At 36.3% G+C, this 14,177-nt stretch overlaps 1 protein-coding gene across 1 annotated transcript in view; it reads right to left on the bottom strand.

The window, feature by feature from the left end:
* The window catches only part of ADAMTS6 (ADAM metallopeptidase with thrombospondin type 1 motif 6), a gene marked incomplete at both ends in the record, with an annotated part of 155,581 nt that overhangs the window by 77,367 nt on the left and 64,037 nt on the right, over window positions 1-14,177 (bottom strand). The window contains one exon of the mRNA XM_082497197.1: window positions 6,358-6,504. Within this exon, the coding sequence (XP_082353323.1) occupies window positions 6,358-6,504 (147 nt within the window). The remainder of the gene's footprint in view (window positions 1-6,357; window positions 6,505-14,177) is intronic.

Below are 14,177 nucleotides of genomic sequence, written 5' to 3'. Positions count from 1 at the left end.
AACTGAGGATCATCACCTCTGTACAGACATCGCTGTTGTATCCAAGGCCAGGAAAGAGAAAAAGCAAAACCCATGGATGTAGTAGACCTTTCAGGGTTTATGCTCCTATTACAGTATCTATGCCCAAATATCTCAGGACCATACACAGTACAACATAACACCTTTAATGGTTGAAGAAAATATCCCAGAACACTGGCACTGAAAATAGCTTTTGAATGTTACCGAATTGGCTCATTCATAATAATGATGTGGACTGTAATGCAAGCTATGATTAACAATCATAAATGTATTATAAATATTTGTAATTATCTGTTATAGCTAAACAATCATATAGGTAAATATATGGATGGACACTATACATAATATTTAATTTAACGCTGTTGCCAAATTACCCATATAAATATGGAAAAAATCATAAAATTTATTAACTATAAACATAGTGCATTTTATACGTATATATACATATAAAAGCCTAAATAATTTACATGCCTATATATAAAATTTGGCTCCTAACAGAATCCTTACTTCATATTTATTACATACTTTTCCTGAGTAAAAACTGATTTTTAGAAAGCACCAGGATATATTTCTGTACAGGTTACAAAACCTCCTTAACTTGACATTAATGAATAAACTCTGCAGATTGGTCAACAGTCTACAGATAATAACATAAATATTTGCAGAAGGAGGGCATATGTAATGGAAGTGTGATTTGGAGTGGTATGTTTAAAATTAAAATGAACCAGAATAGGATTACTAAATGAAAACATTCGTGAATGTTAGGGAAATTCAGATATTGATGTGGATTTACCACTCACTCATGAGAAATTCTACTTTCTTCCAAACTTTTAGGCAAGGCTGGTTCTATGTCTTACTATCTGTTTCATAGCAAAGACTGTTAATTTTGCACAATCATTTCATATTACTCAATTTTTCTATTATTTGGTAGTAGGTAATATGCTATTTCTTTAATGTATACTTTCCTCCACAATATGGTCTGTATTCCAAAGCATTCTTTTATTCATTTGAATAATTACCCAGCAGCCATATTAGGAAAAATCTATTGGTCCATCTATCAAAATCATCCACTTAGCAAAATCTATTGGTATCTGGCCTTGAGAGTTTGGGAGACACTAAGCTATAAAATATTGGGCCAATATGTTGTTCTATATTTATTTCATCGAACATTATACGAATAAGTTAATGGGAATCTGCTGCTGATTCTGCTCTTTACAATTTCTTTAAATTTAAATAACTCAAGAGTAAACAAAATAATACTTGCAAAGTCTATACTCAAAAACATATTGCCAGCCCATGATTACAGAAACTTTTGTTTGTTTTTTTTTTAATTGGGTAGCCTTTTAAGCAAAACCTTCAAAGTTTCAGAAATCTGCAGTAATTGGGGACATGCACTTTTTATTCAGTTATCTGTTAGCTACAAAAAAAATCCCAGAAAAAAAGGAGCAAATTATAATACAAAGTGTAGGTCAACAGATAATACTGACTGTAAATTTTCTCCGTTGATTTCTACAGACAGATACTAAATTTTAATATGATCGATGTGACCTTATCTTTCAAACTAGTCTTGGCTTCTACTTTTTTTAAAAGTTAATTTAGACTTCTATAGTACCAGGGGAATAGCCAATCTGCCATAGAGAGTATATGAGGCATATATAGGCGTATCGTACATTCATTTGCTTATCTACTTGTATGCCCAAAATTCTTTGGGTGATATATCCAAACTTTGGATGATATTTTATATTGTCTACATGGGCTTGCTTGGACCAAGGTAGTTTTGGCTGCTTTCCAGAGTTAGAAAGGTGTAGTCTCAGATCTAAATCCCACTGTATGGCAATCCTAGAGACTCTCCAAGAATTTTCCATGATAGATCTTACTTACTCATATAGTTTAAAGACTCCTTGTTCTTCTCCATTCACCTTCAAAAGACAACCTGCCTTTGAAAGACAGCCTTGGCCATCTGGTTTCTTTTAATACCTTCTCCTATCTGATACTGACAAGATTAATGAACTATGATTCCATAAATCACCCACATTTTCTTACTACAAAACATAAAAGTAGCTGAATAAAAAATTCTAAGCAAAAAGTTCTCTTTTTTACATCTAGGTATCTGCATGGCTCTACAGGCACACTGTATAAATATACACTGGACATAATGAAACTTGCATGTTATATATATTTTTTATGTATCTATACACACACACCGCATAGAATGAAATTTCTACCAATTGGGTTTTGGTCACAAATAGTATTTTTAGGCTTGGTGTATTTCTCCTACGAACAGGGCTTCTACTCCTCTCACAGGAATCTGTTCTCTGACACTGCTCATCAACCCTTCAATTCTCAGTGAGTATTTCTGCATTTAATTCCAGAAAAGGTTAGTGAAATTTAAAGCCATTGTAAAGCACTTACAAACAATTCAGTTGATAAACTGAATTCAGTCAATCTTTGGCTCTAACATAAAGCATCACAGACAACAACTATTATGTACTACAAGGAATGTTTTCCCCAGTAAAAAAATTATTTTCTTTGACCATTTCAGAGCCTGTGCTCCTTTTTGAGAGTTTTGATAGATCTATTAGCAATACATAGCTTTGCTTTGTCTTACTGTCATCCTTTGAGCCATATTCATCTTCTTTCTGTCCATCCCACAAAAAAAATTGCTTTCACAACTAATGCCTCACTGGATTGATACCTTCCAAGTGACACTTAATAGCTATTCCTCAGTAGCCTCAGTCTGAAAAATTTGTTTCTGGGTGTAGTTTTAAGAAAGTCTTGAGGAAGAGAAAGATGAAGGTGAAGCTGTACTTTGAGTGTCACCAGGATGACTTCTATTTCAAAATGTTTCTGCCTGATGATAAAGGACAATGTGGTATCTACAGTACAAAATGGCACACAGTGCAAAACTGCTGTAGTAAGTGGTGAACCAAGCTGGGGACCTAGTAAATCCATGTTAATCTACCTTACCATATAATACTGTGAACACATAATGAGATTCGAGTGAAATTCATTCCTGCTGCATCATCCCAGTGCCATGACAGCCCTGCCCAAACTTGTATCCAGATCCAAGCTGATAAATCTAAAAGGTGGTGTAGTAGTCATACAGACTCACAGCCTCAGGTTTCTGCTTGGGTATCAGTATTTCATCCCATCGCCTCTTATCTTTCTTGTTAGACATAGCTAAATGAACCCTAAAATAGCCACACTCATTTAGCACAGAAAATCACTCCTTGTTTGTAGTCTACTGGGTCCTGTCCCAGCTGTTTTCCCAGTCTTGAGGAAAAATGAAAAGGGGGCAGAGTCTAATTTATCTGGAATAAACATCGGGAGACACAGATGACAACACCTTGAGGCTTAGAAAAAAATGAGTGTTAGAAAAAAAATGGACTCATTTCTCCTGTCTGCATGCAGACTGTTCTGCTTTTATACCAGCAGTCAGGGAATTGCTACCACATGAAACTAGCTATTTTTCTTTGCTTCTTGCTCACTGATCATTACCTGCAACAGAAAAGTAACTGCTCTTAAAGCTGTTCTGCCTTAAGACAAGGTGTGAATGGATAAAAAGAAGCGATCTAGGCTTCTGACAGCTGTCCTGCAGCTACCTGTGTAACTATCTCAAACGCTTCCTGCTGTCATTGAGGAAATGACATGAAAAGCTGGGGAGAAAACTAGAAATTGGAGAAAAAAACCTGCAGTTTTACAGCCTTTTCTACTTCATTAAATGATAAAACAACTATTTTAAGGAAAAAAGTATCAATTCATTTATAGGATATTAGAACTACAAACAGTAAGAAGCACAGATTTATAATGAACAGATCACGTTTGAGATATCTGACATTTTTAAAAATAGATTGCAAAACTAGTAGATGAAGGAGAAGTTAACTTTGACTCAGTACATTATTTAACACAGTATCCTATACAATTGGAAAATCTATTCATAATTGCAATGTGTAAAATGTTTATCCAAGGTGGCTTTGAAAAAAATAACATTTACATTTGGGGTTACAAAAATACAGGTAAAATATTATAGAAGATAATTTGTTATTGAAGCTGCTATGAGTAGATTCGTTTTTTTTACTCTAGCTCAAATACCACTTAGGATCTTCAGTAATGATTTTTTTTATGAAATTCACAGATGGTAGTAATTCAAGTAGAGTTGCAAACACTGGCAATGGCAGATAAGTATCTCAAAAAACCTGAAGAGTTTAGAACTATGGGAACAGATTCACCGGAGTACTATTCTGGCTTTATGCTAACATAAATACAATTTCACAATCAAACCTCGAGAATGGAAAAGAATAATGGAGATGCTAACAGTAAATAATAAAATAAATGAAAACATTAAACATAAAGTAGAGCAAGCACAAGCTAAACATGTTTTTTAACTGGCAGTAAAAATTGAAAAACCACTGCATACATATTGAGTAAAGAAACAAGAATGTCTGTTCAGGCTGAAATTCAAAACTGTATGGGAACATTATGAAGGTATGTTCAGCTCTATTACATTTGCAGCATAACACAAGCCACAGAATTTTACCACGTTTCTTTCTCTAAACCCATAAATAAGAAATTACTTCTTAGCTATCTGTTGAACTGTGTCTTCATTGATAGACAACTTATTGTCAGGACAATTATGGGATCAAAATGGAGTTCAGAGGAGGGCAACAAATAGAAGTAAATGACACATAGAATAGCAGAACTGTAACAGTAAGAAACAAACCCCCAAATGCTACAAGAAAATACCTAAAATGTAACCTTACAGTACTACCAAGCTGTGAAATAATTCCTCAGAAGACATGCAAAACCCATATTCGTTGTTATATTTAAAGCTAGGCTGCATGACATACTAGAAAGTCTACTAACGGGAACAGCGTTGACTTAACAGAAATTATTGGTAATGATAAAACTAAACTACCCTGTATATTTTTTTTAAATGGTACTGTTAAGAGAATACATAAGTATTTCTCCTGAGAAAATCAATTTATACTGGGAGAAACCTATATCATACGTATGGATGTAAGGATGACTTATTCAGTGTTCTTAATGTAAGAATGACTTATTCAGTGGCCTTTAGTTTAGACACTCATCTTAAATGCTCCAGTACATAAAACTGGGTGGGCTCACAGTTCAGTGGGGTGATACAAAATGCCTTAACCTGATACAAGAACTGAAGACAAGTTTTTTTCCTCTGAACAGTGCCAACGTTAAACATTTGTCACTGCCCACCAACTCTATAGGGAGCTCAGACACCTCTCCAGACCAATTCAGTGACCCTCTACATTGTGTGGGAAGGTACATTCAAACCAGCTTAAAGAAAACATACTGGTCTGGATGGGTCCCTTCAGGTAAGATCCAGAATACAGCACCTTATTCAAAGTTAGATCCCTGAAAGAGGAAGACAAGCTCATTTTATTCTTAGTAGTCTCATGGTTAGACCACTTGACTGGTTTAAGTCCATCTCCTAAAATACAGTGTCTGAGTTATTGAACAACCTTTATTTCTTAAAGGAATGATTGCACTGATGTCACTGAACATACCAGCCAACTGTCATTTGCTCCCATAAAGCTCGTCTTAATCCATTTTAAAAACTCCTGTTATTAACCTGCTCTCAGTGAACTCACAGTTCTATGTTTGTCTTCCGCAATTCAAACCACATACAAAGGCTTCATTATGCATCATATATATCAATGTATACATTGCTATAAGCACATTTTTGAGATTAGCATTTTGACTGTTCCAATTTTTTTCATAAAGAAGTAAAATTTCTGGTAGCAATCTACTTCTGGATATAAATCATTGCAGAAGTATAGATTAGCACAATTTTAAGGTATTAATATAAAGATCTTTGCCATCCTTTCCTATAATCTTTATATTCTCTCCAATGGTACCAAAGAACATTGACAGATAAAAACCCACGACACTGCATGAAAAAAATCTGGAGAATGAAATGTTCAAGGAACAGGGCTACAACCTTGTCCTTTTCATTAGATTCCCTCACGTTATGCAAGCATTTAAAAAAACAGTACTTCGAAATAGACAAATTCCACCCTTCTCTATTTCTCACCCTCAGATTAATGAAGTAACAAGATATGATCAGCACTTCAAAATGTTTTGAATAGATTAAAAATGAGAACTGTAATGTGGGGAATGGAGCAGAAGCAGCTTTTGCCACTACATAGAAAAAGTGCTCTACAAAATAAGTCTTAAGTGACCTGCTGTATTTTTGTCTGTTCATTCTAAAAATGTAAACCCCCAGAACAGGTAACTATATCTCTACTATTTATCCTAAAAGGTGTCAATTTTTTGAAAACTCATGATTTTTCTTGAGAGATTACTTACTCTAAAAAACTGGTGATGTAATCCCGACTGCAGGCTGACCAAGAGAAAGGGTTGGTGTTCGCTGTAATATGAGCTGCCATTAGCTTTGCTGCTTCATGACCTTTGGTCCCACAGGAATTTCCAATTCCATCATGATTCATACCAAAACTGTGCAAAAGAAGAAGAGAGAAACAGCCCATTACTTTTTTACAGCATCACACATCTCTTAAAACTTAATGTCACCTTTACAGAAATCATGCTGGACCTAAAAGAACACACTAAGTACAGGAGAACCCATAGTAGAGAATTAGGGTCAGTTAAGTTCTGTTTAGTTTATTCAGTTCTCAGAACACTGCACAATTACATAACTTTCCTTTCTCCCATGGACTTCAGAAAGCATTTTACTTATTTTCTAAAGCTTTTAAAGAAAACTTAACAATGCTCTTGCAAGATAAATACAGAGCACTCAGTCCTCATTTGGTGCTGTACCTGGATAAGGAACTGTGACACTGACACTTGGATTAGTTAACAAGGACAAACAGAGAAAAGGTACAGTATAGACACACAGAAGTCAATGATACTTGAAGCAGAGCATGGGTTTTGCAAATCCCAGGGCCATGCTGTATGCACACTCCCTCTCTGTATCCACTCACAGAGCAACTTGGAGCCCTTCTATTAGAGCTCTGCTTTGTCACGGAAGATTGGAATGAAGATGCCTAAAAATCAGCAGAAAATACAGTAAGAAACCTCTGGGTGGTACTTGGCCAACGGAGATTTCCAGGCAACAAATTAATTAACTTTCAACGAAAATGATATGACTCTGGAAAAAGAAATATGGCAAAAGAATCCTTACGTCTTAGAAAATGTGCACTACTGAAATACACCCTTGGAGCTACAGATTGTCAACATAACCATCAAATTAAAACTTGAAGTAAATACACAGAGCATCTCTTTGAAAAGACTTCCATTACAGACTATCTTTAGTTAAATTATTAGTTATTCCTAAACAATCAACGATGTATACCTGACTGGCCTGACATAAATGAAGCCCCTGAACAGTATATTTCTTAATAGTATACACTTTTCTAAAACTACATTTTCTTAGTCTGCCTTTGATTAGTTTCCATTCAATAACCTCGGGGGCCAGGGAGGGGTGGGGTGAGGGGGGACTTCTTTACATATTAACCTTTGGTCAAATTTGTTGCTTCTTCCCAAACATGGCTCAAGGCTTATGAAATCAGAGGGACAGGACATAGGAACCTTCCTAACCGTAAGACAGAGAAGCAGTTAAAGGGAATGCCAAAACTGAGTTTCTGCACATCATGAGCAGCAAATCCGTCACTTCTTGGTGTATTACACAAAGAGGTCAGTCTCGTGGAATAATTGCTGGATGCCATTTAGAAATTAAACTTACATTCACGTTTTGAGGAAAGGTACGGCATCGACGAAACTTTCAGGGCAGAGTGCAGTTGGTGTGCAAAGGATTCCCCTGGGCAAACTTAGATGTTGGTGACATCAGGGGTGTCTGGTTTGCTAACTATAAGAAAAACAGCGCAGGGGATGGAGCTGAGTGGAGACACCGTGGCCAAAATTCTGTGATAAAATGGGAGCTTGAAGGTCTTATGGAACGGATAAGCTGCCTGACTGCTATCCTGAGCCAACAATCTGTCATTTTTTGACAGAATGCTATACTTTGGGTGAACTTTGCTCATTATAATGTTATTATAATACCAAAGCACACCTCCATCACAAAAGCCACCTGCCCCCAAGATGCGACCACTCCTCACAGAGCCTGCACTCTAAATTTTTCATAGTCTATACATTTAAAAGCAAAGAGAGAAAATTTTACACCAATCATAACATAAGTATGTATGACTAGAGTCCCTCAAGCTCCACTTGAAAGGTAAAAAATAGTATAAAAATAGCTTAAGAGAGACAGGACATCAGGGAAGGTACCATCATGGTCAGGGAAATACCATCGCTGACCACCCCTGACTTCTGGGATCAGTCGATGCGCTGAGCCTCTCTTTCCCCCATAAGGACACGTGGGTAAGATTCGAACACTTGGCTATACCAAGTGCTTCCCCGGGAAACTTAGAAATCTCTATAGAGTTGCTTTATAAATTAACGCGTTTGTAGCCAGGCTGTATTGCTAACATCCTTAGGATTTGCACGTGCTTTGCAGCCAGTAACTATCACCAGCAATCCAAAAGAACTTGTGCATCTATTGTTTCAATAAACTACAGTTTTCATTAATCTAGCTGTGAAAGTTCACAGTGAACACAACCAAACTCCTTAAGCGTGGCCATGCTGGTTCATGGAACGCCACTAGATCGAATTGTGTATGGTGTTATTAGTGCATCAGGAATCATGATAGTTCAATTCATATATTGAACATGACCAGACTTCTAACACTGCATTAAGCTTCACTCAGAATCTAAGCCTTACCGCCCCCAGCCCCTCTGATAGGCTGGAATGCAAGGAGGTTTATTTTCTGCCAAAATACTTTGCCCTTTAACTCAACAAGTCTTTGGAGCTTTCTGTATTAAAACTGCTAAAAAGATTTCTTACTCATCATTCAGGAATACAAGTGTGTTAAGGCACTCCATTTTGATTTCCTAGTAACTTCTAGGACTGACTGCCAGAAGATACAAAAGGTGGTACGTTAGAGGCTGGCCATTTATCTACTGACAATACCACTTCATACCAATTCATGCGACTACACTGAAAACAGTGATAGTAGTGTTATATTCATCTGAACTTATTGCTCCAGAATGCAGTATAAAAATATAAGACCTTCATTTTACTCTGAATTTCAATATACCAGGTACTGTTTCACCTCTTCAGCTGATCTTAACAACCTACAAGCACAAGGCGTGGCTAACCATTCCTCCCAAACCCCATTAATTGCATGGACATCATAAGAAAAGGAACATCAGTGAATGATGGATGCTTCCTACATGCTGGGGAAGGACTTCATCATCAAAAAAGCATCGCTTCCTTGCCTATGGGATGTTTCCCTATGGAATACCGAGTCTGTAGCAATGCCACCATGTATCTAGTTCAGTGTATGACATCTCATAAATGCAGAAAGCCATATGCTATATTACACATGGGAAAAACACAGCTTTAAAAACAACTTGTCTGAGCAATGTATGTTACTATAATGAAACTTTCAGACCAGTGTTAATTATTATGATCAGTCTTCAATATCGATATATATTTTGGGAGAGAAGAACTTAGATGTACAATGCAACAAAATGAACCAGAATTTTACAATGAAAAATGTACTTTATTGACCTAGTTCTCAACTGCTATCACCTCCTAGAATTAGGGGTACTTCAAATAGAAACACTTCCTTTTTAATTGCCTCTCTACAATTTCTTAGAATAGAAAACTTTAGTTTTTAACAATCTCTATGAGTGACTCCTTTATAGAGACGGGCACTTGGGTATGTGGGAAAGAGTTGAATTGGATCATGCTGACTGTATCTGATATCCAGCTTATCACTAGTTAGCATATTCTGTTTGTCAAAGAAATTCCTGCCTTCAACTGTCTGAGGATTGAAATTTACACCTTTTAGGCCTACAAAAAAAAAAAAGAACAAACTTTGTAGTTTAATAGCTTTCCTTCTTCTACCAGCTCTCCTTGTGAAAAAGATGGTGTTGTTGATGGTGGCAGCGGCATGCCTGATAAAAAGCATGTCTGTGAATGGAAGCTGCGAATCCGGACGCACACAGGAACTCAATGCCTTTTCACAAGCTCATGGTATTCTTATTTTTTATAAATATTCATTCACCTAAATAATTTACTCCCTTCCAAGCAGGCTCTTCTACTTACCCCTGCTTCTGAATTTAGGAGGAAACTAATCATTAGGTGAAAGTAATTTTTTCTAATGCTTGGAAAGGTGTTTTGCAATTACTGTCATCTATTTCCAAAGATGGTAGTGGCAGTATGCCATTACAGCCCAGTAATTTGCACTCCTATGGCCAGGACTGCAGATGAAAACACATTTCTGTCCAAAGTACCAGTTTGATTTTCATCAGAACAAGTTGGTTATGTTTGGCCATCAATACATTAAAGCTACATCTTTTACAAAAGCATGTTTGCAATTAGATTGGTGTGGGAAGGCAGGGAAGAGGCAGGGAAGAAAGGAAGGAACATTAAATACTCTTCATGGAGCCACTCTTATAATTTACTTACCCTTTTTCAAACTCACTAAACAGAATCAGACTGTATTTCTTTCACTGGCTTAAAGAGCCTGTCTAAAACTACTAGTATAATTCTGTCTTTAAAGGAACTGCCAGATGAGCGAGTAGAGAGTGAAAAGTCTTCTCAGGTGACACAGGAGTTTTTCTATGAAGTTACCTTTCCACATACCATCTCAAGGAAAGATTTTTAACCCAGCAGCTCTCTTTTTTTCAAGCATTATGACTCCTCTCTTCCCAAGAGAGCACCTACATTGCACTTAAGAACTGTGCAAAGCAGCAACAGTAAGAACTTCAAAATCATAATTCAAATTCTCCTACAATTTCTTTATAGTTTGTATACTTAAAAAATACTAAGAAAGGCAGCACATGTGACTAGCTTTGTGCCTGTTTCATTTACTAACCTCTGTAATGGAAAAGATTCTTTTTTCCTTGGCAATCTGTTTTTCCTTATATCTGAAAAAATTATGTGAGGAAATTATTTGTAATACACATCCAACTTAAGATCTGACCTCAGAAATCACAGGGGAGATAACGAGTCTCAGCTGCACCAAATAAAACAGCAATAGATAACCAGAGACCCTGAAGCATAAGCAAAGGGAAGGATGGGAATATAAACATCTCATCTACCCTTCCTTTATCTTGCAAAGGAACAATACTGCAAGTCCCTACAATTTCATTTGTATTTAAGATGAGGTGACTGATTTGTTAGGTGGTTCTAAACTATGATGGTTATGGTTGCCAAAACACATACTGCTGATGCACCTAAAATGGCAGCAGTTATTTTTGTGAGACAGCCAGGATGCTTCTGTCCTGATTTATTATTCAAACACTTAAGATTCTGACAAGACAGATCCAAACCAACCTGAATGCTCCTCAGTATCATTCACTGAGGTTTATTTTGTATGCCATGTACTTCTGTAGCACTGAAGTTATCTGAAATGTGCTACTCAAATGAACTGCTTTTTCTCTTTAACAATCAATTACCTCTGCTTTCCAACTGTAGTACTAATGATCTGCATAACAAGCCATTTCCTAGCTTCCTCAGGGTCTGAGAACTGCAGAGCGTGCTGATGCTTCCTTTCTTTAAATACAACAGGGTACATACATTTTTCAGTCACTGACCGATTCATGAGTTATATGAATTTGACCTAATTCTTTTAAAGCAGTGGATCTTAATTTCCTCTACCACTTGTAACAGTGTAAAGAAGTGTACCAGAGACTGAGAATCTTGAGTTGGGTGAGGCAACTCACAAGCAAGACAAATACTGTAAAATCGAGTACTTGATCTTCTTGTCCATTATCTGAGACCTATTTACAGCTGCATAACTACAAGTAACTATGTCCTGGTTTCAGGTAAAACAGAGCTAATTTTTGGGTCAGTAATTTTACTTTGCAGATAAGCCTCTTCTAACTGAACCCTCTGAAATTAACAGCATATTGTGCAGACACTGTTAGGTCTCAGAGAGATAAGACCTATGTTTATAGCTGATGCCCAGGCATGGTAAGCAGAGAGGCTCCTGCTTATACTCGTTACTATAACACCCCAGGCTAGATAACTGGGTTATTTGCCCCATTGGAGGGTCAGAAGCAGAAGAGCGTAAAGGGGTCACACCTGTGGGCAGGAGTGGACAGGACAGGTGATCCAAAACTGACCAATGGGGTATTCCATCCCATCTGCCTCGTGCTCAGTATAAAAGCTGAGGGATAAAAGGGGCAGCTCTCTTTCTTCCATGGCTAGCTTCTGAGGAGGTCTCTGTCTGTTTATCTGCTCCCGCTCCTGAATCCAGTTCTGTCTGTCACTGAGTCCACTCTGGGACTTTCCCAGTGCCAGCCCGTGACATGATTGTCATCCAAGGAGCTCAATACTGGTTTTGTATATATTGTATATATTTCATTATTTTATTTTTATTATTTTATTAGTATTTCATTAAAGTAGTTTAGCTGCTTCTAAACTTGTCTTTTCCTCTCTGTCCCTCCCCTCCTTGGAGAGAGAGGCTGGGGAGAGCATCTGTCATTCCTTTCAGTGGTCAGTCTGGCCCGAGCCACAACAAGCTCTTTAGGAAAAATAAACCTTTCTTTCTAAGAGAAAAAAGAAACTTTAACTTTAAGAAGTCTTATTTCTAATAAGTGTCTTGACCCGGGTATATTGCCAGAACTTCCTCCAGTGCCTCAACATGTTAGACACACTCCTCTCACAACATTCATGGAGACTGAAGCAAGGGGCACGGAAAAATCATGAAGTGCACCAGTGAAGAATACTTTAAAAATTTCTAACAGTAAATCTCTACTTCAGTGAGCATAGAAGGCATGCTTGAACAAGTATTCTTGTATCAGATACAAGACCTAAAGGGTGACTTTTAATTTACTTGTGAAAATTGACAGTTTATTATATTAGATGCCAACTTTTTCAGGAACTTTGTAGTTATTTATGTTTGTTATATGTTGTATTTATTCTCGTAATTATTAAAAAGGTGTCATTTAAATCTATATATGTATTGCATACAGGTTCAAATGTCTATTTACAGCATACATTGAAAAAATGAGAAAACCGTCAGTTTCTCTGTATCTGTAAATGTTACCACAGCTTTAATTTCCTATTCTTAGTGATATTAGAACATGTAAGAGGAAGGAAGAAAGAGCAAATTAGCATGTTTCAGCATTATTTTGCTCAACAAAAAGTGCACAAATATGAACATAATCTACTGTGAAAGAATAAAAGATTATTATTTTTTTTTCTCCTACAATATCAGACTTATGAACTACATGTAACGAAGCTCAATTTCTCTTTGGACATACATGGCAATTTTCTTACTATTCTCAAGTCTACGAGCAGTGAAATATTTGTCAATTGATACAATATTACAATAAATTTTTGGAGAAGATAAAATCTTCGTATTTTATGCTTTTATAGTAATAGAAGGTCAGCACTTTTTCTTTACTTTTTTAACCATATCCCGAATACCATGTCATAAGAAAAAGTTCTTCTGCGTAACTCTCCATATATTTCTAGCCAATGTTATAAAAGCATAGCGCTTCATAACAGCATGCAAATTGCAACTCATCTTTAAATGACATTACAAATTAAAAATAATAAATAAATATGGTCTTGAAAAATCAATTTATTTTTATTTAGGATCATAAACATTGATAGCATTTATTGAAACTACCTGATGTTGCATTGCTCCCCTCAAGGGAGGAATCAAGCTTAATTAGTTACTTAACTTTCTATTTCTGTGTCTTAATGTGGATTTTAACCTTAACTGCTGATTTCCTGCATTTGGAGATCATTACATGGTTTGGAGCATCCCTAATCCTTTATTCCTAAGTAATGCAGAATTTAAATCTTTTATTTTGCTGAAACATATTTCTCCCCTGAAAACTTGGGAAACAAACTAATTGAATAATGGCAGCTTTATAACATGCATAACTACCATGAAATTAAGCATAATTTTAGCATATTTTTATAATAAAATTTTCCCCATTTACTTCCTAAGTATTATTCTCCTTTGAGTTATGGCTGATGATCAAACACCCCATCAAATACAATCGTTATATATTCACATGATTTAGTATTAAATAACATATGAAGCTCCAAAGCACAGCAAATTCTAATTTACTAAAAAAACGCAG

Source organism: Vanellus vanellus (assembly GCF_965231255.1).
Source record: "Vanellus vanellus genome assembly, chromosome: Z".
NCBI lineage: Eukaryota > Metazoa > Chordata > Aves > Charadriiformes > Charadriidae > Vanellus > Vanellus vanellus.
The sequence above is the reverse complement of the archived record's forward strand: the minus strand, read 5'-3'. Positions and strand labels throughout refer to the sequence as shown.